General features: G+C 42.2%; 2 protein-coding genes across 2 annotated transcripts; both read left to right on the top strand.

Moving 5' to 3' along the window:
* The first annotated feature begins 328 nt into the window (after positions 1 to 328).
* On the top strand, positions 329 to 10282 carry htra3a (HtrA serine peptidase 3a). The gene is made up of 9 exons (XM_071904670.2): positions 329 to 758; positions 1997 to 2102; positions 2502 to 2724; positions 6416 to 6610; positions 6834 to 6866; positions 7741 to 7855; positions 9207 to 9264; positions 9464 to 9559; positions 10114 to 10282. The coding sequence occupies exons 1-9, from the start codon at positions 329 to 331 to the stop codon at positions 10280 to 10282; spliced, it is 1425 nt and encodes a 474-aa protein (XP_071760771.2).
* Positions 10283 to 20907: 10625 nt separating this feature from the next.
* gpr78a (G protein-coupled receptor 78a) lies at positions 20908 to 22933 on the top strand. Its single transcript, XM_071904692.1, has 3 exons — positions 20908 to 21632; positions 22075 to 22188; positions 22690 to 22933. Exons 1-3 carry the CDS (start codon positions 20959 to 20961, stop codon positions 22931 to 22933), a joined length of 1032 nt encoding a protein of 343 aa, XP_071760793.1. The 5' UTR covers positions 20908 to 20958.
* The last annotated feature ends 1059 nt before the right edge of the window (positions 22934 to 23992 follow it).

Here is a 23992-nt window from a genome sequence, read left to right as displayed (position 1 = left end):
TCCGGGTTCATTTCGTCCACAGTCTCAGTGAACTGAGGAGCTGAATGATGCTCAGTCATCACTGAGGCTGTCAAACTCTGACTCGGCAATGCCCCGAGCTGTCAAACCCATGCAGAGCTTGGATATAGCCAGTTTCACTACAACATAGTATAATAGTGTAGTAGGGTATTAAGTAGTCAGTGTAGAGTGTAGGATTTCTACTTTAACAGGGTGTTAGTGCAGAGGAACAACCCGGCTGTTGGATATTTGGAGAGGAAGCATCTAATATGACTGATTGAGGAATAAATCACATTCATTCGAGCTGCCTGGCGCTGTCGAAATAATCACAATGCAGTTGTTTTTACTTGCTGCGGCGTTTCTCTTTGCGCACGACCTCACCGGATCCGTACCGGTGCGATCCAACAAGTGCTCCTCCCGGTGCGACGTGAGCAGGTGTCCGAGTCCCAGCTGTCTCGGCGGGTACGTCCCGGACCGGTGCAACTGCTGCCTCGTGTGTTCACCGGGCGAGGGAGACCCCTGCGGCCGCAAAAACGACCTGCCCTGCGGGGAGGGCTTGGAGTGCAAGTTGCACACTGCGGGGAAGCGGCGAGGCTCCAAGGGGGTCTGCCAGTGTAAGATGGGACACGAAGTGTGTGGCAGCGATGGGAAAACCTACGGCAATGTCTGCAAGATGAGAGCAGCCAGCCGTAAAGCTCAGCAGAAGGGAAGGCCCGCTGTTACCCAAGCGCACAAAAGAGCTTGTTCATCTGCAGGCGCAGGTAGGACTGCAGTGGTTGGTCATTACAGCCTGGACCATGGAAGAGATTATTCTCAACAGTGCTGGTGATTCAAAAAGTTGACGAGGATAGTGTTGGTAAAATGCAGTGTAAAAGGGTATGGCCCAAAAATGTATGAGTATTCCCTAAAAATCACTAGGCCTATAGGGACTTAAAAGTGTGTCTGTCATAATAGTTTATACATCTACTTTGTATGTTTTTTTTTATCTCCTATCGCGATTTATAGTTTTGTTGTGATATTTGTACAGTAGCCTATATTTTAAATTCGTTCTTTTTTCAAAGGGTTGACATCACTTTTTCTAGTGTTAATATGTGATCATATTTCAGTGACATCATTATTGAGGTGTAGCCTGTCTAGTCATAAAGCTGATATGGCTCTGTTCAAAACTATCTAAAAGTACTACATTAACTCTGATGGGTGTGGAACTATTGTTGATTTTTCCACTGTCAGTGTTTAATTATCATCGATTTTGCTGTGTACTGTCATTCGAGACTACACAATACTACATTTTCTCTTCACAAAGGGTCATCCTCCATATACCTTCTAAGCAGTCTCCATCCTGTTTCTAAAATGTAATTTATTGATGATTTACCTTCTTTAGGCTACTTAGAGATAGGATGTGAAGGATTATCATCAACTAAGATTTCTCTTCCTCAATGTATGGAGGGCCAGCACCTGATGGGGTTAGAAATTTAGGGTCCTTATGGTCCTATTTCCATTAGGCTACTCTGTGCACCCTTCTACACTTTCTCTCTCTCTCTCTCTCTCTCTCTCTCTCTCTCTCTCTCTCTCTCTCTTTGTGTGAGTATACATCTACCATACTGACCTCATGTCAGAGTACTGTAAACTGGTAGTCATTCAGGAAGCTGATTATTATTTTTGACATCCTCTCTATAATTACAATAGCTCCCTTTTTAATCATCTATGTACAGTAGCCTGTGAAACTGACTAACAAATAACTGGAACCAATTAATATCTGAGCATTAATTTTTCACATTTGGCATTGGAGGTGACATTTGGAGGAGATATTTCACTTTCTTTCAAGACTGTTTTGCTTATGCACTGAAAAGGTCAAAGATGAGACTCTAGAAGTGCTGCTGGTACCTGATATGATGCAGCGGTGGTGATTTGGCTGTTGAGTGGGAGAGAGTTTGTGTGTTTGTGTGTGTGTGTGTGTGTGTGTGTGTGCTAATGAAGTGGGTTCTTCATGTCAGTATAGGTCGTTCCCTGCTCCACCCCAACAGCCCGCGCTACAAGTTCAACTTCATCGCTGACGTAGTGGAGAAAATAGCACCTGCTGTCGTCCACATTGAACTCTTCTTAAGGTGTGTGTATGTGTGTGTTGTAGATTTGCCCTGTAAATGCTGTAGATTTGCCCTGTTTGCCCAAGCCATTATTGTTATTATTTGGGTGTTAGGGTTAGGGTTATCTTCTCACCGGAAGTGACGGATTTTGCATGAATACAAAAGTGATGGTTGACCCTGCTGCCAAAAGATTCTCTTCCACTTCCACTCCCAGTCTTTAGGAGGAAAAAATTTAGACATTTAGAAAGCTTACTGATGTCATGACTTCTAGGTATTGAAGTCTTAAAATTCAAACCTTTTTCTGCCACTTAGGGCTGCTAAAATGTGAAATTACCTCGTGCAGCTTTAAAATAAGTTTTCTATTATTTTTGCCTTTTTATCTGTTCCTGACTTTCTCTCTGTCTGTCTCTCTGTCTCCAGACATCCTCTCTTTGGCCGTCACATCCCTCTCTCCAGTGGTTCCGGCTTCATCGTGACCCACTCAGGTGTGATTGTAACCAACGCTCACGTAGTAACCACGGCTGCCGCGGTAACAGGGAGGCCCCAGCTGCGCGTCCAGCTCCACGATGGCAACGCGTATGAGGCCGTGGTTAGAGATGTAGACAGGAAGTCAGACATCGCCACTATTAAGGTCAATCCTCAGGTAGGAACACACACACGCAAGCACACACAAACGAGCATGCATACAAATTTACATCCTCCAGTCCCCATCAGAATAACTGGTTTCACTTAAATCTTTTTCCAACTCTGGAGCCATACTTGATGAAAATGATAACATACATGTTTTATAAAATTATGTTAAATTTGCAATACATATGGCATATAAAATGTCATTTTTCCATACTTTTTATACATCCTTGACCCTTAAATGCACTCACTCACTCACTCGACTGCACAAGAGCCCACGTCTTGACACGTTCCTATGCCAAGTTCTGACAGTGTTCTGCTAGAGAATCAGGTGTTCTACTAGAGCGCTACCGGGAATACTAACGTAAACACCAGCTCTGTGACTTGGAGAAAGAGACAGAGTGGTGATATGTGTTCTCACACCCATATCTGAAATACTTGGGACAGTTTTGTGTGTGTTAAACTTTCTTTCTTTCTCTCTCTCTCTCTCTCTCTCTCTCTCTCTCAATTCAATTCAATTCAATTCAATTCAATTCAATTCAATGAACTTTATTGGCATGACGTACATGTGCACATGTTGCCAAAGCATAGATTCAAACATAAATGAGATAGAAATAAAGTAAAATAAAATGAAATAAACTGCATATTAAATACATAGATTCATCACATAGAATATTTCTGGACAGTAACAACAATAACAGTGAGGATTACAAAAAAAGCAAAGTTAAAGAAGAGTTTACAGAGTTGATGTGTTTCTTAGATTATGGCATGACATCATCATGACATCATCATGACATCACATACTGAGCACAGACTTCTACTGTTTCAACATTTTCTCCGAGCAGGATACACATTTTTTCGTTGATACTGAGATTTTGGAAGTTCTCTATTCTTTCAGAGATTTTTGAAAAGTATGTGTTCCTGATGTGTTCATACTTGGTACAGGAGAGAAGGAAGTGTTCTTCACTTTCTATTTCTCCTGAGTCGCAGTGCACACACACTCTTTCTTCTCTTGGCAGCCAGGTTCTTCTGTGCCTGCCCGTCTCTACAGCTAGCTGGTGGTCACTGAGTCTGTACATCGTCAGCAGCTTCCTGTGTCTGGGCTGTTTGATTCTGATCAGATACTGGGCCAAATTGTAATTTGTTTTAAGGTTTTGGAAGCATTTAGTTTTGTTTATAAGTTTGATTTCTTTTTGCCAATAGTGATAATATTCTTCTTGTGTTGTTTTTTCTATTTGTTTGAATTTTGTCAATGGTGGTTGTGTGGTTAGGTTTAGTTGGTGTTTTTTGGTCAGGTATTCCAAGGGGTCTCTCTCTGGGTGTCTCCTCCAGTGTGTCAGTGCGGTACTGTGGTGATACTCTGGGCCGCTGTGTGCCAGGTGGCTCCAGAACTTAGCTGCTCTTTTCTCTATATGTACTAGCAGAGGGAATCTCCCCAGCTCCGCTCTACAAGCCAAGTTTGGACTCTTTCTGTGCACACCTAATATGTTTTTGCAGAATTCCAAATGCAGAATTTCAGTCAGGCTTTTGTCCCAGGCTTCATAGTTGCATTTGAAATGAGGGCCGCAGATTTCATCACCATATAGTGCTATTGGTTTAATAACTGAATCAAAAATTTTCAACCAGATTTTTATAGGAGGATTAAATCTATACAGTGATTTTCGTATTGTATGATATGCCTTGTCTGCCAAGTTTCTTATTGCTAAATCAAACTTCCCAGATGAAGTGATTGTCAGGCCCAGATAATTGTAGCTGGTTACATGATTGAGAGTTGTTCCACCCAGTTTGAATTGGTATTTATTTTCCTGAGAACGTGATTTTTTCTGAAAGATCATGATTTTAGTTTTTTCCAGATTGATCGATAGAACCCAGTTCCTACAGTGGTTCTCCAGAAGGGTCAGGCTGTGATGCAGTCCTTGTTGGTGTGGAGAAAGGATCAGCAGATTGTCTGCATACAGGAGACATTTAATTTCTCTGCCCTGCAGCATTACTCCAGGAGACGTTGACTGCTCTAGAGTTCTAGCTAATTCATTGATATAGATATTAAATAATGTTGGGCTAAGATTGCAACCTTGTCGTACTCCCCTAGCTTGTTTGAAGTGTTGTGTTCTCTTTTCGTTAACTTTGACACAACATTTGTTTTCGTTATACATCTCCTTAATGATGTCGTAGACCTTTCCCCCGACTCCACTCTGGAGCAGTTTCAGGAAAAGACCGTCATGCCACACAGAGTCAAAGGCTTTCTTAAAGTCAATGAAGCAGCCAAATATTTTGCCTTTGTTGGTTTGGTGGACATGATTTTGGATTAATGTGTGGAGTGTATAAACATAATCGGTTGTTCTGTGCTTGGGGAGGAATCCAATTTGACAATTTGATAGAATTTTGTTTTCTTTTAGGTGGGTAAGTATTCTGGCATTGATAATGCTGCAGAACAACTTCCCAAGGTTGCTGCTTACTTATTCCTCTGTAGTTATCTGGGTTGAATTTGTCTCCACTTTTAAAGATTGGAGTTACACGTCCTTCATTCCACGTCTCAGGAAAATGTCCAGCTTTCAGTACCAAGTTAAACAACTTCAAGATAACCTGTTTCAGCTTGAGATTGCTGTGTTTGAGCATCTCATTGTGTATGTTGTCTGGCCCACATGCCTTTTTATTTTTAAGTGTTTTTAGTTTTTCATTCAGTTCAAAGAGCGTTATAGGGGTGTCCAGTTGGTTTTGCTGATCTTTTGTTGTTGATTCTATATCTTTTAATTCGTCAATCAGAGACCTTTGGAAAGGGTTCAGTTCACTTTCTTGGCTCTTACACAAATTTTCAAAATGTTGTTTCCAAATGTCTCCATCATTGATGGGAAGATGTTTATCTTTCATGGAGGTATCCAGCTTTCCCCATAGTTCCCAGAAGGAATTTTGATCAATAGCCTCCTCAATCTTTTTCAGCTTCTGGGTCATATATTGAGCTCTCTTATTTCTTAATAAGGCTTTATATGTGCTGAGAGTCTGCTGATATATGAGGCGAGTGTTTTGGTTTGCTGGATCTCTGTGCTTTTTATTTGATAGTATCCTCAGGTTTGATTTTGATATTTGATACTCTTTGTCAAACCATTTGTTTTTTGATACTTTGTTCTTATTAGTTTTGTTGATTTTCACCGTTTTGAGATTTGATTTCTTAGCCAATTCAGTGAAAATTTGAGTTAATTTATCTGTTGCTTGATTGATACTGGCTTTATCTTCATCAAATTTGGTGAAGAGAAAGCTGTATATCATATTCTCAACGTAAATACTGTTGAGTGCCGCCTCATACTGAGCAAGACTCTCTACTTTCCAAATGGTTTTAGGTGGGAGAGGGTAAAGTTTAGGCACTTTCACAGGTGCAGTGAGGGTCATCGCCTTGTTCAGGTGGCATATAGTGTGGCAGTGGTCTGACAAAAACAGTTGTGGCATGACCATAAAAGAACTGATCTTATCTGGTTCTAGATCTGTTATAGCATAGTCCACTACACTGTTACCTAAGGATGAGCAGTATGTGAATCTACCCAGAGAGTCGCCCCTCTCTCTCTCACTCGTAAGGTTTCTCCCTCTGTCTGACAAACTCCTTTGTATTCATCTATTCTTTGTCTTTTTCTGTCTCTACAACTCACCCAATAATGTCTCTCATGTCTGTGTGCATGCCCATGTTTCCTTGTGTGTGTGTGTGTGTGTGTGAGTAGAAGAAGCTCCCGGTGCTGTCTCTTGGGCATTCAGCTGACCTGAGGCCGGGGGAGTTTGTGGTTGCTATTGGCAGCCCCTTCGCCCTGCAGAACACCGTCACCACAGGGATCGTCAGCACCGCCCAGAGAGACGGCAAGGAGCTGGGCATCAGGGACTCCGACATGGACTACATCCAGACTGACGCTATTATTAATGTGAGCTCACACACACACACAAACTCACTCACACACATGTACATTCATGAATACACTGAATACTCTTCTTATTACACGTACTATTCCTATTGTACAGGACAGAGGCACACAGAGATTTAGACGCTGTTGTGTTTGTGTATGGATTCTGGTCTTTGTTTATGCATTCTGTCTAATTCATCAATGTGATTGTGTTTCTCTCTTATTTTCCCTTATCTCTGGGAAGTACGGCAATTCTGGAGGACCTCTTGTTAACTTGGTGAGTAGAGTGCTATGACCCACGGACTACATGTTTATCAATGTCTCTAAAAATAACATACTGTAAAAGTTCCAACAAAAAAGAGGCCTTTATTAGAGACAGGCTATTATTAGAGGCATACCATCATTTCTTTAGGCAGGTCCACAGTACCTGGTATGCCTAAAAGTGGTAGAATTTACTGATATTTTGTAAAGAAATGTGCTGCTCAGATTTTGGCTCTTTAGGCCTAGATGCTGAAAATATTACTGTCAGATACTACTACTACTACTAATGAATATCTGGTTGATATAATCATGCAAAACAATTAACTACTGTAGGTAGGCTGTCACAACATACTGGTCATCAGTCTTGTAAACAAAGCATTGGTGCATCAACACAGAATGAAACAAAAACTGCCAAAGCCACAAAAGTGAATCAATAAACCTCTCTGTCATGTATTGACTTACAAACAGGTGCAATGCTGGATAGTGACGCAAGCAGTAAAGTTATGTTTGTGTAATGAATTTCAAGGCTTTTGTGCCAGTACCTGTATCCATGACAACGAGATAAACATGTTAGTGTTTTCCACTACATGCAATGTCACTTTTTGGTAATATATTTTGTGATATTTTAGTCATTTTAATAATGTTTTACACTATACATATCAAATTAATTTAGACTCCTTTCTGGTAATTCTGCCAAATTCTTTTACCACCTGGCCTTTATTTATGCATAAACACTACATTCCCTGGCTGTTGTTAGAGATCTGGACACTATTTGAGACCAAGGGCCAGATTCACAAAACCTTCCAGGAACTTTTATTATATTATTATTATTATATTATTTTCTTATTGGAAGTTTTACGGTATGCGCTCTGTGTGTGTGTTTGTTTTAGGATGGCGAGGTGATCGGCATCAACACTCTGAAGGTGACAGCAGGAATCTCCTTCGCCATTCCCTCTGACAGGATCAGCCTCTTCCTCACAGAGTCTCAGACCAAAAACAGCAAAGGTCAGGGGTCAAAGCTGAAACAGCACAAAGGCAAATAGAGTTTGTGTTTGAGATGTTAATGCAAGCTTATGTAGGAATATGTATTATGAGGTGGTTATTTGTCAGTAAGACTAAACTCAATTGTTGTTATGCTAGATAAGGTCAGGCTGCAAAGAGGACTTCACCGTCTATCAGAGGAACCGCAGTCCGATGCAGGTGAGAGCCACTGATACACAGACATGGTGTTGGTCATATTGGGGCTATCATGACTATTAAATGCTGTGTGTTATCTGCTGGATCTGCTGTGGTAGCTTTAACATTTCCTGGTGAATGTTGATGGTTATGTTTGTATTGATAACGTTTAATGTTGATCATGATCACAGTGAGAATCACCTTTATTCACCCAGTACCTTTATGTCTACAAGGAATTTGACTTGATGAGGTTTGATACATTTACTGACATACAGAGTACAAGAGCAAACAAGACTTATGACCTAAAGTGCATAAAAAGACAATGCAAGACATATGTTAATACAGTGCATACACTACACATATACACATTCAATATCAATATTAATGCAAACATCAAGTATTATTGAAGTACTGCAGTAGTCCAAGGTATAGTAGTCCAGGTCCATGGTATATAGATAATACTTTCAAATGACCATCAAAATGAATGAAATAACTGAGTAAAGCAGGTAGATCTATTTTCCTGACATAGTTTAGGTCCACTCAACCCTTCAGAGAACAAGGTCAACAACACTGAATACAAACCTTAATAAACAGTCAAGCCAGTCTGAGTTGTCATCTTCACTCTGTGGTGATGAATTTCTCTCCTGATGGGACTGGTCTATTAAAGGACATTGCTGGTCACTTGACTAATTTAAGGGCATAAAAACAATGGAAATCATATGCCATGGCTGTCAGATTCCACCAGCTTTCAATCCATTTGAGAGAAGTGCCTTAGACAGTATTTTCCAGCACCAAAACACCTTTCTCATTGAAGAATGGTGTCACATCCATCCAACAGAGTTTCAGACACTTGTAGAATCTATGGCAAGCTGCAATAAAGCTGTTCTGGTGGTGCCTGGCTGCCCAGTACTCTATTTCGACACCTTATCTTTGTATTAAGTGTATTTTGGTAATGACTTGTGGCTTTACTCATCGTTAAAGTTCACAGATACGAATTCCTTAGCTGTAAAGTGACAGTAGATTGGTGAAATGATAAATAAGCTCAAACATTCAGATTGCAGCAGAGTCCCTTTTCCTGAGGATAGTTTTTGGAGCAGGTGGTAGCCTGTGTGTGGGAAGACATGGTGATGATGATGATGATGATGATGATGATGACGACGACCAGATGTGTTGTTTTCAGAGGTGTCAGGAGTGAAGAGACGTTTCTTAGGCATCAGGATGCTCACGATCACTGAATCGTGAGTTTGTAACACACGCACACACATTCACACACAATAGATCGTTATTTTTACCATTTTGACCATTTTCAGCACAATTAAACATAATTAAACACTTATTTACTGTAAATGATGATAAATAAGTTATTCCAGGGCAACTGGTTTAATTATTAACATCTGAAGAGCAATAAATGTTATCTTTTTTATTTGTGTGTCTCAGTCTACTAGCAGAGTTGAAGCTTCAGAACTCAGACTTTCCCGATGTCAGCAGTGGAGTTCTGGTGCAACAGGTCATACCAGACTCTCCTGCAGAGAAGTACGTTCACACACAGGCACATCCATGCACACACTCATGCACACACAAACACATGCACAACCAAGCACACACACATACGCGACAATGAAAAAACCATAGGAACCAGTCCAGGACCGGCAACATAGGGCCCATCAGCCAGATTTGGCACTGCTTAAAATAGATTTTGGCCCATCAAAGGGTTCTACATGTGATATACTATTTGGGGACTACTGGGAAGATTTTAGGATTGAATTTGAGATAACTTTTTACAAGGAATATAAACAAAAACAATGATGACATAAGGCCTACAAAGCTAATTCCTACTTGTTACATTTCGAAATAATCATTCATTCAACCTTTATTTATTTCTCGAAGAAATCATTGAGGGTGGCCCTCATTTACAATGATGTTGAGATTACAAGGATAAAACAATCAATATTCAGTCATACTTTTTGGCCCATGGCCTACTTCAGTTGCATGTACTCATGTTACGTTACAGCTTGGCCCTTTATTTCAAACAGTTCAGGCACATCTGAACCACATCTTTTGACTAGTGTCCTTGCTCTCTATGTTAGGAGTGGGATTAAGGCAGGTGATGTCATCGTCAAGCTGAATGGCCGACCACTCCAGACCACTGAAGATCTGCAGGGGGCGTTGCTAGCTGACCAGCCTCTCCTCCTTGAGATTCGCCGTGGCAACGACGACTTGCTCTTCAACATCCACCCGCATGCCTTGATGCATTGAGGTTCTATGGAGAATGAGACACCTAGTTTGTTTTATGTGTGCACAACTGTTGGGCTGGACTCAATTAATAGTAGCGGCGTTAAAATTCCATTATGCCATGGGAAATGTACTGCAAGGCATTACGAGTAAGCCATTATGGAAATGTGAACTGATCATTTTATTCCTTTTTTTTTGAAGAATATAACTGCAGTTACCTTGCAAAATAGACAAAATTCAGTTTGTGTTCAGTTTCTGTCAGAAGAGAGAAAACTGAGCATTTTTTTCAATGTTTTCCTGACTGATGATGTGTATTTTAATGTGACACATTTTGCTAAATGACTTGCAAAATTTTATATAGTTGTATGAGTGCATTGTATAATACAGACTCTGTGTACTAAATACTGAAACTACTGCAGAGGAAAGCTTTGTGCACTGTATAAAGGCAACATTTTGTATGAGGTAATAGAATTTGTGAATAAAGGCTTTCAAGGAAGTTTCTATGTCATGAATGTGCACTTGTCTGTCTGTCTGTCTGTCTGTCTGTCTGTCTGTCTGTCCGTCTGTCTGTCTGCCTGTGAGACCAACAGCTGTTGTCCATCTGTACAGTAGGCAGGTTAGGCTCCTTTGTTTATGTTCTCTTCCCCTCCCTCCTCCTTGCCTTGGAAAGACATTCTCCTAATTTAAACAAACCTGAGATGGCACCTAGACACATACGCACACTGAGTAAGGCCCCGTTACTGGAAAAGTCATTTTTATCCTCTCCTGTTTTGGTAATGGAAATTCTCATGCATAACATTTTCTGAACCATGAAGTGGAAGACCTCGGCTTCACTTAAATTGACACAAATCTTGTAGGACCGCTTTGACCTGATTCATTATTCAAGGTAAACGGTTCAACAGAAAGATAATTACATTTTTTTTTAGATAATCCAAATGCAGCCACCATGACACAGAATAAGTGACAGCAACCAGAGTTAGTGGTTATCTAAGATGCAGTGTGGTGGTGAGCTTGTAAAGACTGAATCCAGGATCAAGAAATAACATCATGACTGTCCTGCCACTGCAGCAAGGGGTTGAACACATGACACTGAAACAAAGCTCAAAGCTGTGCAGCATTTGCACACTTTGAAATGAAGGGGAAAAGGTTCATATATACGTATTATGCAAACAAAATGACAATTCAAAAGTGGCAACAGAAAAAACAATATAAACTTTGCTGATATGTTAAACTTTGTTAGGGTAAGTAATGGAATCTGTCCCACCAGTATAGTAAGTTTACCAGAACAAATCCTCTTCTTTGTGGTTTGGCGTAGCGCTATTCTAGGACAGTGTTGGCTTGGTTTGTCACTACAGACATCCGCTCACATGTTGACTTTACCTCATGAATGACTTCGTAACCCCATTGGACCTTGTGTGTGCCTGTCTGTGTCTGTGTCTGTGTGTGTCTGTGTGTGTGTGTGTGTGTGTGTGTGTGTGTGTGTGTGTGTGTGAGTGGACAGTTTGTAAACAGGACCCAGACAGACAATCCTTCCTGCCTATTTGGCTAAAGACCATGCCATGTTGCTATTGGCACTGATACCCGCTGGCAGAGAGAGACAGAGAGAGAGTGAGGGTGATGGGGCAGAGAGCCGGAAAGGAGGAAAAAATGAGCGTGAGAGAATGATACAACAGAGATTTGACAGAGATTAGACTTCATTTGACAAATTGCTAGCCTTTCACTCAATAGGAGTCTTACTTCTATTTCTGTGAGTGCCAATTGCAAAGTGTGTGTGTGTGCGTGTGCGTGTGCGTGTGTCTGACCTAGTCGTTGGAGTGTGTGTGTGGTATTCTCTAGTCTTGCCAAGACACATTCTCATAGCTCTGCCCCAGACTACTTCAGTGGAACGGGCAGAGGACGGCAGCTGTATGTCCTTATAGAGACAAAGCTCCGCATTAAAACTGTGTCACCAAACCCACTCTGATGCTGAAACAAAACATGTCTCTCTTTTGTTAAAATAATTAGCTACATTCTCTGAAAATATTTCAAGATTTTACAGATTGCCTATTTTGATTGTAACGTGAGAGAGGAGATTTCGTCTGCAGCAAGAAATAAACTATAGTGGTATAAAAGCACTTAGCATTGAGTTCATTTGAAGAGTGAAACATATAGAAACATTCCCTTTTTTCCTAAGGCCTTAATGTCCATATTGTGGATAAGTTCAGCCCATGCTCAAGCCATGAACCACTACAGTTAACAGCAGTGGATTTATTGCCATCTAGAGGCCAAATAAAGTCACCTCCGGTTTAAATTAAATACAGGCTGTGATTCCAAAACAGGCCAGTAGATGGTGTGTTGGGTATAAATATTCTCTCCTGACGTGGCAACTGATGCTCAGTCCTGTGAGAAGCAGCCTAGCTTACTGCTGTTTCTGACTGGATAGTTTTGGAGTTGAAGAGAACACAATGACAAAGATGTAAACAAAGCTTGAGAGAAGATGCTTGGCTTGTAAATAAACATCCGTCACTGCATTTAAGAAAAACAAGAGTCTCCGAAAACTTTTTAAATACAATTTTGCTTACTATATTCACAAACTGTCTCCTCCAAAGATTTATTGTTAGTATCATGTCCCTAAAGAACATCTGCCTTTATTGACCTGTTATGTACAATGACAAAGATGGGTTGAATGCTGTCTTCAATTCAAATTCGTTTGTTTTTTTTCTTCTGCCCTTTATGCATATCCCTGCTTTCCTCTATCCACTTCTTATGTTTATTGATCCTCTTCTCCATCTCTCTTCTCCCCCTTCTCTCTCTTACTCTCCGCTCACCCCAGCCCTCTCCCCCTTCCTCCTCTGCCCGCCCCCGCATTGGCGTGTCGCACCCATCTGTCCCTCCCAGAGATAAGGGGTCCACCCACGCTTCTGGCCTCGCCCGGCATCACTCCATGGCTGGGAAGCGACAGGGGTAATAGAGACTGGGGACCTTAGACCTCCAGGATAGGCAGCCATAGGAAATAATGGACTATCAACCCAGCCACGTGACTTTTTATCACTCACTCATACTCAGAGAGAGAGAGAGAGAGAGAGAGAGAGACTGACAGACCAATAGACAGACAGGCACAATAATAATGTCCCTCATAATGTCACACTGTGAGTCATCGGTGACCTTTGAACCTACTGACATTCTGACTGTCATCAGTAGGGCTAAGTAGCATGACCTCTGCTTTTGGGAAAGAGATGAGCTCTCTCACGTGCGTGTACACACACACACACACACACACACACACATATACATGTTTTATGTGGCTCTGAGTCACTAAAATTACACTGTGTGTTGGAATGGAAGCATACATTATTAGAAGGTACAGCTATTAAGTCGGCGGCCTCTGACAAACACAACCTCCCTAATTTTGGACGTGACGTACACATGCATCCTCATGTGGTCAAGGGAGTGAATAACATCAGAATAGGAAGCAGTCCAAGAAGAAAAATACTGCAAAATACTACATTTACAGTCAGTTACTACAACCAAATCTCTGGCAGGCTGGAGAGAGTACGTTATTGTCTAAATGAGCTGAAAGAACATTGGAGGGACAGACTGCAGATTGGGGCATCTGGCACGGCAGCAGAGCAAGACAGACTGGGCTCAATTATAAAGCCTTGTTAAACTATGGCATTACAGTAGTACAGGCCCTAACTACTTCCATCTGTCTGGAATCCAACTCTCACTCTGTGACTTATCCTGCCTTGCTGACCAGAACTACTGTGGGCTATGTACTGTATGAACAAGTAGACTAGAAGAGAAGAGAAGAGAAGAGAAGAGAAGAGAAGAGAAGAGAAGAGAAGAGAAGAGAAGAGAAGAGAAGAGAAGAGAAGAATGTTTTGAAATTGTGGACCAAATCTTATTCAAAATGTGAAATGTCTTCTCATGCATTCTTATTTGCATAGGTCAACATGGACATTTCAACTGTAAGGTCCTCCTAAAATCACAATGTAATTTCCACATAGTTCCAATTGTAGATTCTAATCTAGAATAGAATAGAATAGAATAGAATAGAATAGAATAGAATAGAATCATGTTTTGAAATTGTGGACCAACAGAGTTTTGGAGAGAGAATGAGAAAGTGAAAGTAAGGGAAACTGGTCTTTTGCAATTTCAAACCTCAGTCCACCCACCATCCCCCACCTCCACCCCCACCCCCACCAACGCAGACACACACACACACACACACACACACACACACACACAGACACACACACACACACACACAACCTTAGCATACAGTAAACTACAACCAAAGGCAACATTTCTCTAACAATGTGGTTCTACAACTGGACAATTACACTTAGAAGAGCTAAGTAGATCCATGTGTTGTTAGAGCGTTCTACCTCCCTAACATGAGTCCATACTGTGACTCAACCCCCCGGTTCCTCCGAAAAACCACAGCGTCCCTGAAGCATGACTCTGGGGGTAGAAGGGAAAAATTTTAATGTAATAAATAAGTTTATGGTGCATTCAAGTGTACACTGTCAACTGATATTTAAGCATACTGTTTTACTGGTGTATATTTTTACACTTTAAATATGTATATTCCAAAGCCAACATAGTTTTTGAAGATTTAATGACGGCTGGGATTCCAGACATTCCTGGGAAAGTTTGATCTGTTTTTATTGAGTTTTCTTGTGGAAAGACTCCTCCATCCACAGCCATTCTAAAGTTGTTATTGAACTGAAGTGAGACCGTGGAGGTCTCCCCCTCGTTCTCTGTCTCTCTGTCTCTCTCTTTGTCCCTCTGTCTCTCTTGTCCATTCAAAGCACCTCTATAGTGTATCAGTCATTTTCTGTTAAAAAAAGAGAGGGCCAATAATGGGAGATATAAAAAAGGAGTATTAAAGTGGGGAGGGAAGCAAGAGAGTAGCCTGTGGGACTCTCTCTCCCTTTGACTCTCACTTTCACTCTTTTTTTCTCTCTTTCTCACATACACACACTAACACACACACACACACACACACACACACGCACGCACGCACGCCCGCACACAGGTGCTGCTGAGAGATAAGAATTTTTCTCACTTTTTTCATCCCTTCTCCCCAGTAGTAGCTCAGCTTTCTTGGCTATTTTCACTCTTTTACTTCCTCACCTTGTCTCTTCTCTTTCACACCTCTCATCCCTCTTTTTCTCCAGAAGAAGAAGAGTCTCCAGCAGGTCTCTTTGAGGTCTCTGGCCTTCCTTCGTTTGCCAGCGCTGGAAGAGGAAAACAGAATCAGCAACAGCCAACTGCGTAGAGGACACTCTGCCCTTTCTCCCTAAAGTCTCATTTGTCATTGCCGGGTGTGAAGAAGAGAAATCCCTTGCTAGGAAAACTCTTGTAAAATTTCAGCATTCCTATCTCCTAGCTCAGATGTGTTTACAAAAGTAATCTCTTGGCTGGAGTCGTGACGTCAGGCAGGCGGGTCACCAGATGAAGTTTGTCAGTTCACTTTGGTTCATTGCATTAGATAGAGATTTTCAATGCAAAACAATGAACCCATTCCTAGACATTCAGAGGATCATAACTGTAGCACCAGACTACTGTAAGTCCAGCTCTATTATCTTTTAGTATGAGGAAAAGATTAAGGCATTTTTGTCATGCTCTGAGCTAAACTGTTGGGCTAAACTCTTTGAAAACAGAGAGATTGAGGCCAGCGCTTTGCTGTGGTTTTACACTGAATTCCTCAGCACTGGATGGCCTCATGTACACTCTCAGAGGAGATGAGACAAACACATGCATGCACGTGCACACACACACAAACACACACACACACGCACATGTGCACACACATACACAGTCACACGGTAAAGTGAGACCACAAATTATTTTGTCAGGTCTCCAGTAATAGCTGAAATCCTGCGAGTCTTTTCTCTGACTGTCCCTCAACTCTTCTTTTTCCCTCTCTCTCTGGCAGACTGCTGACTCCTGCTTTCTACTCCTGTCTCTCTCACTCTATAAATCCTGTCTCTAGCCTTCTCCCTCCCTCAGCTCCCCCTCTTACTTACTCAGGCATTTCTTGGGATTTTGAATAATTCAGCATCCAACACTGTTGTATTTCATCATCTTGTGACCTGTGTGTGTGTGTGTGTGTGTGTGTGTGTGTGTGTGTGTGTGCATGCCTGCCCATAGGCTGTATTACATGCACATGTGTGTGTGTTCTTTGAGTGCATGGGTGTGTGTTTGTGTGTGCGTGTGTGTTTATGCATATAGCCAGTCTGAATCACCACTCCTGCCTGTGTATTTGAGAAGTCAGAGTTTATTTAGTGTTTGAGGAAACAGAATAGTTGCCTCATACTAAGTCCCTTAATGAGAACAACATATGTTGTGTCCAAGCAAGAGGCCCGGCATACACTGGACAGCCAGCATTTCACTTGCCCCCATTTAGCATTACTGTAGAAGCCTAATTACTCTTTTGTACAGTATTTAGATGTGGGTGAAATTAGAAATTCTGGATCAACAAACTAGTAGAGGTCAGAGAGGGATTGAGAGAGAGAGGGAGAGAGAGAGAGAGAGAGAGGGAGAGAGAGAGAAAGAGAGAGAGAATAAACAGCTTTGTTTTTTGCTCGATGACAATGCATTTCTGACATTATCCAATGGCTTCTGAAATGGTTTAATGAGCCCAATGGACTAACTGCTCTCTCCTTGCAAGTTGCTCTAGATGAGACTGCCAGCCAAGTGTCTAAAATGAAAATGTAAATAAAATGCAAATGTGATGAGGAACAGTGGGAGGACATTTCATGATGTTTCAAGATGTTCATGCACATTGGCAGTAGAAAAGCCAGTGGAGAAGTAGGAAGGCAAGAAAGACAGAGTGGTAGGATCATGTACAGATCAAATAAGACCTTATTCTGAGACACTCCACTGATTTCACTCCAATTAGGAACGGCTTCCAAAAATGATTCTCTGATAGGAAGTGCTGCCACTGGAAAATTACTAAATTGACATTTCAGTAGTTGTGCTATCTGTTATTAGCACAGCTGTAAAAAAAAAAAAAAAGTCTCTCACCTTTGTCTTAATCTAGATGCTTGATGTGATGGCATCACACATTCACACTCCGTTCTCAGTCAGGCTCCCATATTATCATCATGTGACAAACCGTGAGAAAAGAGAGAGAGAGAGAGAGAGAGAGAGAGAGAGAGAGAGAGAGAGGGAGGAGAGAGAGAGAGGGAGAGAGAGAGAGAGAGAGAGAGAGAGAGAGAGAGGGAGAGAGAGAGAGAGAGAGAGAGAGGGAGAGAGAGAGAAAGAGGGAGAGAGAGAGAGAGCAAGAGAGAGAGGGAGAGAGAAAGAGAGAGAGAGAGAGAGAGAGAGAGAGAGAGAGAGTCTGTGCAAGTGTGTCTGGACATGTGAGTGTCTGTGTGAGTTAGCATTGCTGTGCAGAGCATTTGCTCCCTTGCTCACAGGGCAAAGGACCTATTTATACATCCAGACTCCCACGCTCCACACACACTCACTCATGACATTTTTGGTTCCATTCTCTCTCTCTCTCTGTCTCTCTCTCTCTTTACAAATCATCTCCTCGCATCCCCATCTTTCATCACAATTCCAATTCTTCTCTCATCTTCATCATCTTTGTGCAGAGATTACAGTCCAGGGGTTTGCACCAACACCTTTACAAAATGCCTTCCTCTCAGGCCTTTAAAGCGTTGGATTAAATGGAGTAGACCTGACAGATCAGGGTCACTGAGAAGCAAATGAAGCCCTTAAGCACTGCGCCAAGCTGGTGAGATTCACAGAAAGACACAAACAAGGTTTAGAAATCAAATTTGTTCAAATGTGGATCTCCATTGAAAATGCACACCCTCTTGACTAAATGTACCCACAGGAAAGTGACCCTAAAATATGGATAGGCTATGAATAACAGCATGCTATTCTGTAACACTCACACGCTTTCAACCTGTCACATTCACTTATGACGGCTGAGGTTAATTCGCCTATGGTCAAAACGCAGTAGCGAGGATGGATGGATGGATGGATGGATGGAAGAAGGGATGGATGGATGGATGGATGGATGGATGGATGGATGGATGCATGAACAGACAGAAATAGGATGCTACACAAAAAATAATATTTTTTTGGCTTAGATTAAGAAGGGGAAAGAATGGAAAGGAATGATGGGTAAGTTAAGAAGAGGAGGCGGCTCCATACTGTATTTCCGACCGTGGGAATTGTGATGTTATGTAATCTCACACACACACACACACACATACATCATGCACATATAAACAGTGTCACGCAGCCAGCGGCGGCTGCTTAGGGGACGTCGGACCCCTTCGCCTGCTAACGGGAGTTCTTAAGTGCTTCTGCCATCAGCATTCTGTTGCTTGCGTAACACCCTCTCCAGCGCTGGGAACCCATAGGAGACACGTGAACACTAAGAGGGTTCCTTCTGGCTGAGAGGTGATTTCTCATTCTCTCTCATCCCCTCTTTGCTCTCTCTCTCTCTTTCTCAGCAACAAAGGGGCTGTTCCTTTATGGCAATGGAGCCATCTGGGGCAGCACTTACACTGTGGAGTTTAGTGGATGACAAAAAGGCAGCATATTGGGCATATATGTATAGTGTAAATGTGAGCTTCTAAGAACCCGTTAATGATTGAATATAAATGGAGCCGTTGGGGACAGCGGGAATAAACAACATCTGGGGAACTGAGGGAGAAAAAAACAGCAACACAGCCCACCTTCATGCCCACAAGATGCACATAGACAAACACATATATATGATGTACTGCACAAAACACCTATACCCACGCTTTCACACACACATGCTCGCACACACAAACACACACACACACACACACAAATGTACAGAGAATTACTTCAAGATCAGTTCTACTGGCTCTTGTTTAAGTGAAACAGCAGAACGAGTCAGCCAAGATAGATAGATAGATAGATAGATAGAACCTTAAATGATGGAATTATCATAGAACAAAGTTTCTACCAATGTGCACTGAAGCTGTTCTGGCAGCTTGTGGTAGCCCACCGCCCTGTTAATACACTTAATGTTGTGTTTTCCCCTCACATGAGTCGTTACCCACAGGGAGAAACAGCAGAAGGTTGTCTCCTTCTGGTATAATGGTATTAGCTGTGCTGCCACAGACAACCAGATACATCTCATCAAGCTTAATAGTAAAAGAAGAATTTGCCAAAAATAATCTTGTGGAATCAAAACCTCTCCACTGTTCCACTGTGTTTCATGTACAATCAATCCATGTAGGTTATTTTTTAAACTATTATTAAAAAAATGTTAACATTATAGTTTAGGCAGGGCATGTATGGGAATTACCAGCACCTGAATTTGATTTTGGCTCCCTGTAAAAAAGTCTGGAAAGAGAATGTAGAGGATAACAGCATCAGACTGTCTGACCGTCCCTCACATCCCCTTCCATCCCCTCACTCCATTCCACCCTCTTTTTTTCCTTCCTTTCTTCCCTGCTTTCCTCCATCTTTCATTCTTCCCTGCCTTCCATCCTTCCTGTTATCCTTCCCTCCTTCTCCCCCCCCCCCTTATTTTCTTTCTGTCTTTGACAGCCTCCCTAACTATAACCACCTGCATTTTTAATGTAGATTATGCCACACACAGTCTGTGATATTTTGAAGAACTGATTTCAAATGAATGCATTAGTGGCAACAGCAAAATATTTCCTACGGGCATTTATAACGCTGGTGAGAAGAGATCAACACAAATCAGTGTTAGAGGAACTGAAGTTCAAAGAACGGTAAAACCACCAGAGATTTGGTGTTGCTATGGAGATGACTAATTCCCTCTCTGTGCTTCACCTGATGTTTAGGGAGGGGGTTTAGATCAAATCTGTCACTGTGATCAGAGCTAAACTGTGACATGTACTCAATAGTGTTGATTCACTGGCAGATTTTTAAAAGCAATGTGTTATGTATGTCAGAAAGGGTAACAAAAGGGTAACTCTTTTTCACAGACACATACATGCACATGCACATACTCATATGCACAGAGAGACACATGGAGACCACACACACACACACACACACACGCAAACACACACACACACACACACGCACGCACGCACATGCACACCACAAATCCATAATATTCCTCAAATGGTAAGGAAAATAGAAATATTTTCACATCCATCAGGGCCCCTATATGCAAAAACCAAAAGTAATCTTTTGGGAGAAACACTGGAATTTATGTGCAAATACCATGACATCCCTATCTTTGATGTTGCTGCTTGCATGAATATTGTTCAAACGTCACATGAGCCAGCTACCGACTGCACGTGCAGTGTACACGGAATTACCAGTGCGAGAAGAGGCGCTGCATAGTGCGCATGACCGACAGTAAACGCAGCGCGCTTGGTAACCTAGAGTCACCATTCCCACAGCTTCTCACTTTGGACTATACAACACTAATCATATGCTGGAGAAAAAACCGTGACATCAACACTGATTTACTTACTCGATAGCTCAATCAACATATGATGGGGTTTAAAATAGCTCATGCCACTGACAAGAAGGCAAGCTGGTTTGGCCATTTCAGCACACTGGACAGCTCTCTCTGCGTCTCTCCTGCTTACAAATCCACTTCTTCTGACATGTGAGTGGGAAAATGACCATCCGTGAAAGCTGGTGGAAGCTCCCCCGTGGCGCGCGACCGGAGACCATGGCGCACTCTCCACACCTACCTCCCCAAAACTGTTGTTAACTTCGAGCTTCGAGAGATGAACATACCGGAGATCCTGCTAGAAGTGTTCCTTGTGGTGATTGCTGTCGTCTCGTTGTTGTCAAACTTGTCGGTGCTGCTATGTTTCACCCAGAGCGCCGAGATAAGATCCCATGTGCCCGGAATCTTCATCCTAAACCTCTCCTTCTCCAATATTCTCCTCACTATCATCAATATGCCTGCCACTTTCCTCGGAGTGGCCAAAAGCGCAAAACCCTTCGGGGACTTTTTCTGTCAAGCCGTGAGTTTTGCAGAGACTTTTCTCACCACGAATTCCATGTTGAGCATGGCCGCGCTGAGCATCGACAGGTGGATAGCGGTCGTGTTTCCCCTGCGCTACTCCAGCAAGATGCGCTACAGGGACGCCTTTCTTATCGTGGCTTACTCCTGGCTGCACTCCCTCACTTTTTCACTGTCCGAGCTGTTGATGGCCTGGGGGGGCTACAGCCACACCTATGCCTCCTGCACCGTTCACCTGGATGGAGGGGAGAGGTCACAGTTGGCCGCCTTTGCGACCTTCACGGCGCTGCTCCACTGCAGCAGCTTCGCGCTCTGCCTCCTCATCCTGTGCTTCGCTTACCTGAAAGTTTTGAGAGTGGCCAGGTCGCACTGCAAGAGGATAGATGTCATCACGGTGCAGACACTGCTTCTGCTGGTTGATATCCACCCGAGGTAGGCTACAGTACTGGAGACACTTACCCTAACCTAAGTCATTCGATGCTGTTGGCTATTCAAAAGAAAATTAACAATTTGTCTGAGATAATTCTAGACTTCTTTAGTGCAGTTTGGCTGTTTCAGCGATTTTCTAGAATCGAGTAACACCTAAACAAGGCAGATCGCTTCACTGCAATGTCACCTGATTCAAGAAAATTATTGAAACAAGTTTATTTGCATTGGAATAAAGTGAAATGATCTCATGCATTACCAGATTTTAACATGTTTTCAATCGGATTTTAAGACTCCAAGGTTAAATGACTTGTTAATGTGAACATTTTACAGTGTAATTTGTCATGTTTAGGCTTGAATCTTGAATTAATTTCTCTCTCTCTCTCTCTCTCTCTCTCTCTCTCTCTCTCTCTCTCTCTCTCTCTCTCTCTCTCTCTACCTCCCTTAGTGTGAAAGAGAGATGCTTAGTGGAACAGAGGAAGAGGAGGCAGCGCGCCACTAAAAAGATCTGCATCTTCATCGGCTCCTTCATCCTCTGCTTTTTACCCTATGTCATAACAAGGTGACATCTTGCTCTTAATAGCCCATTGCCTATTGATTAATAACCTATGCCTATAGATTACATTTTGTACACTTTCAAAATATAATTGCCTTAACAGAAATCACTATTCCCGTGGGGACTTAGAGAGAGAGAGAGAGAGAGAGAGAGAGAGAGAGAGAGAGAGAGAGAGCGTGTGTGTGTGTGTGTGTGTGGGGGGGGGGGGGGGGGGGGGGGGGGGTACTCAAATTCTAGAAGTCTATTTTTTTTAACCTCCTAGCGTATTAGTGTAGTATAAAATCTGACCTGTAACAGGTGCATGAAATGTTCAAGTTGTATTATGATATTCATAACCTAATAAAAATATTTAGATTTAATTATTTATTAAGGTGTGTAATAGAAGAGCAGCTAAAAGAGGGAGAGAGAGAAAAGTATAACCCCATGAAAGAGATTATAGCAGCTTCTCATAGATAAATTATCTACATATTTCAACAGGACTATAACTTATTACTATTTATTCCGCAGGTTGGTGGAGCTGCTGCCCTCCGTGCGCATCCACCGGTACTGGGGCATCTCCACCAAATGTCTGTCCTATGCCAAGGCCGCCAGCGACCCGTTCGTCTACTCTCTACTGCGGCAGCAATACCGCAAGGTCCTCGTTGGCGTCACCAAGCGGGTTTTGAGAAGGGACCGATACTCGTTGTCCGGCCACAGCACGAGCAGCACGTTTGACACCACGGACGACAACAGCATTCCCAGAACTGCATGAGCTCAATGAACTTTATTTGCTCCCTGTCTTGTGCAGGGAGGTCGCAGCACTGGGTCAGATACTGAACAGCTCACACATTCAGTGCCTTGCTCAAGGACACTTCGGCAGAGGGCTTGACCCCGGGTCTTCGGGTTACAAGACCCGGGCCTCTCTAACCAGTAGGCCACGATGTAGTCCACTGGTAGAAACGAGCAGGACATTAAACAATGTTATTATGACCCATGGCCTTAATGTTACAGGAGCCACTGGCCCCTGATCTGTGCCAAAGGCCACTTCAAGTTTCTTGTAAGAGATTGTTGTTGCCAGAGGACTGACTGGTTTATTAGTTTGACTGTTGAGGCACTGCCGGGGACACACCACATAAATACACCATGGGGAGGGAAGGCAGTGGGTGGGTGGGCACATTATTACCTTGTGAATTTGACTGAAGAAATATCATTGAATTTGTGAAGAAGTTGTCTTGATGTTTTTTTAATGAAAATATTAAATCTTATTGTATTAATGAATGTCTCTCATTTTCAGCACATAAAGTGTAACCATTAACATCCCTCATGTAAAAGAACCATAATAATTCTGTATTAAATCTTAGAAACATGCAGCAAAAAGATCCTATAGTAATGCGACAAGATATTAAAATTAAGTACGATAAGGTCACTATAAACTCTCCAGTACCATATACACACTATGAGTCCTTATAAAAATATTATTAGATTATTATATGAATAGCTACTGTAATACCACAGGAGATGAAAATACCACGACAAAGCCATCATACTGAGTACCGTAGACACACTATAAATCCCTATGATATTACAGGATTATTATAGGAATATGGTGATACCATAGGAGATAATATATATGGGCTACCATCAAGTAGCATTAAGTCACTACGCATTGAGTATCACAGGCACACTATCAGTCCCTATCGGAATACTGAAGGAATGTTGTAGTTATTTTGGGGGATGGTACAGAGATCTATTCTTGCATTTAATTGGCGAAGAGACTCAACAGACCTATTATATCAAACAATACAGACATGAATTTCTCTCACTCCCACCC

The sequence above is a fragment of the Centroberyx gerrardi genome, chromosome 3 (assembly GCF_048128805.1).
Source record: "Centroberyx gerrardi isolate f3 chromosome 3, fCenGer3.hap1.cur.20231027, whole genome shotgun sequence".
NCBI classification, from domain to species: Eukaryota; Metazoa; Chordata; class Actinopteri; order Beryciformes; family Berycidae; genus Centroberyx; species Centroberyx gerrardi.
Note: the sequence above shows the minus strand (reverse complement) of the source record. Positions and strands in the feature narration are given on the sequence as shown.

Coding starts and splice junctions, on each gene's coding strand:
- htra3a (XM_071904670.2), top strand. CDS start 329: ATGCAGTTGTTTTTACTTGCTGCGGCGTTTCTCTTTGCGCACGACCTC. Junction 6,611..6,833: donor AGACTGACGCTATTATTAAT/GTGAGCTCACAC, acceptor ATCTCTGGGAAG/TACGGCAATTCTGGAGGACC. Junction 9,560..10,113: donor CCAGACTCTCCTGCAGAGAA/GTACGTTCACAC, acceptor TCTCTATGTTAG/GAGTGGGATTAAGGCAGGTG.
- gpr78a (XM_071904692.1), top strand. CDS start 20,959: ATGAACATACCGGAGATCCTGCTAGAAGTGTTCCTTGTGGTGATTGCT. Junction 21,633..22,074: donor CTGGTTGATATCCACCCGAG/GTAGGCTACAGT, acceptor TACCTCCCTTAG/TGTGAAAGAGAGATGCTTAG. Junction 22,189..22,689: donor TTACCCTATGTCATAACAAG/GTGACATCTTGC, acceptor TTTATTCCGCAG/GTTGGTGGAGCTGCTGCCCT.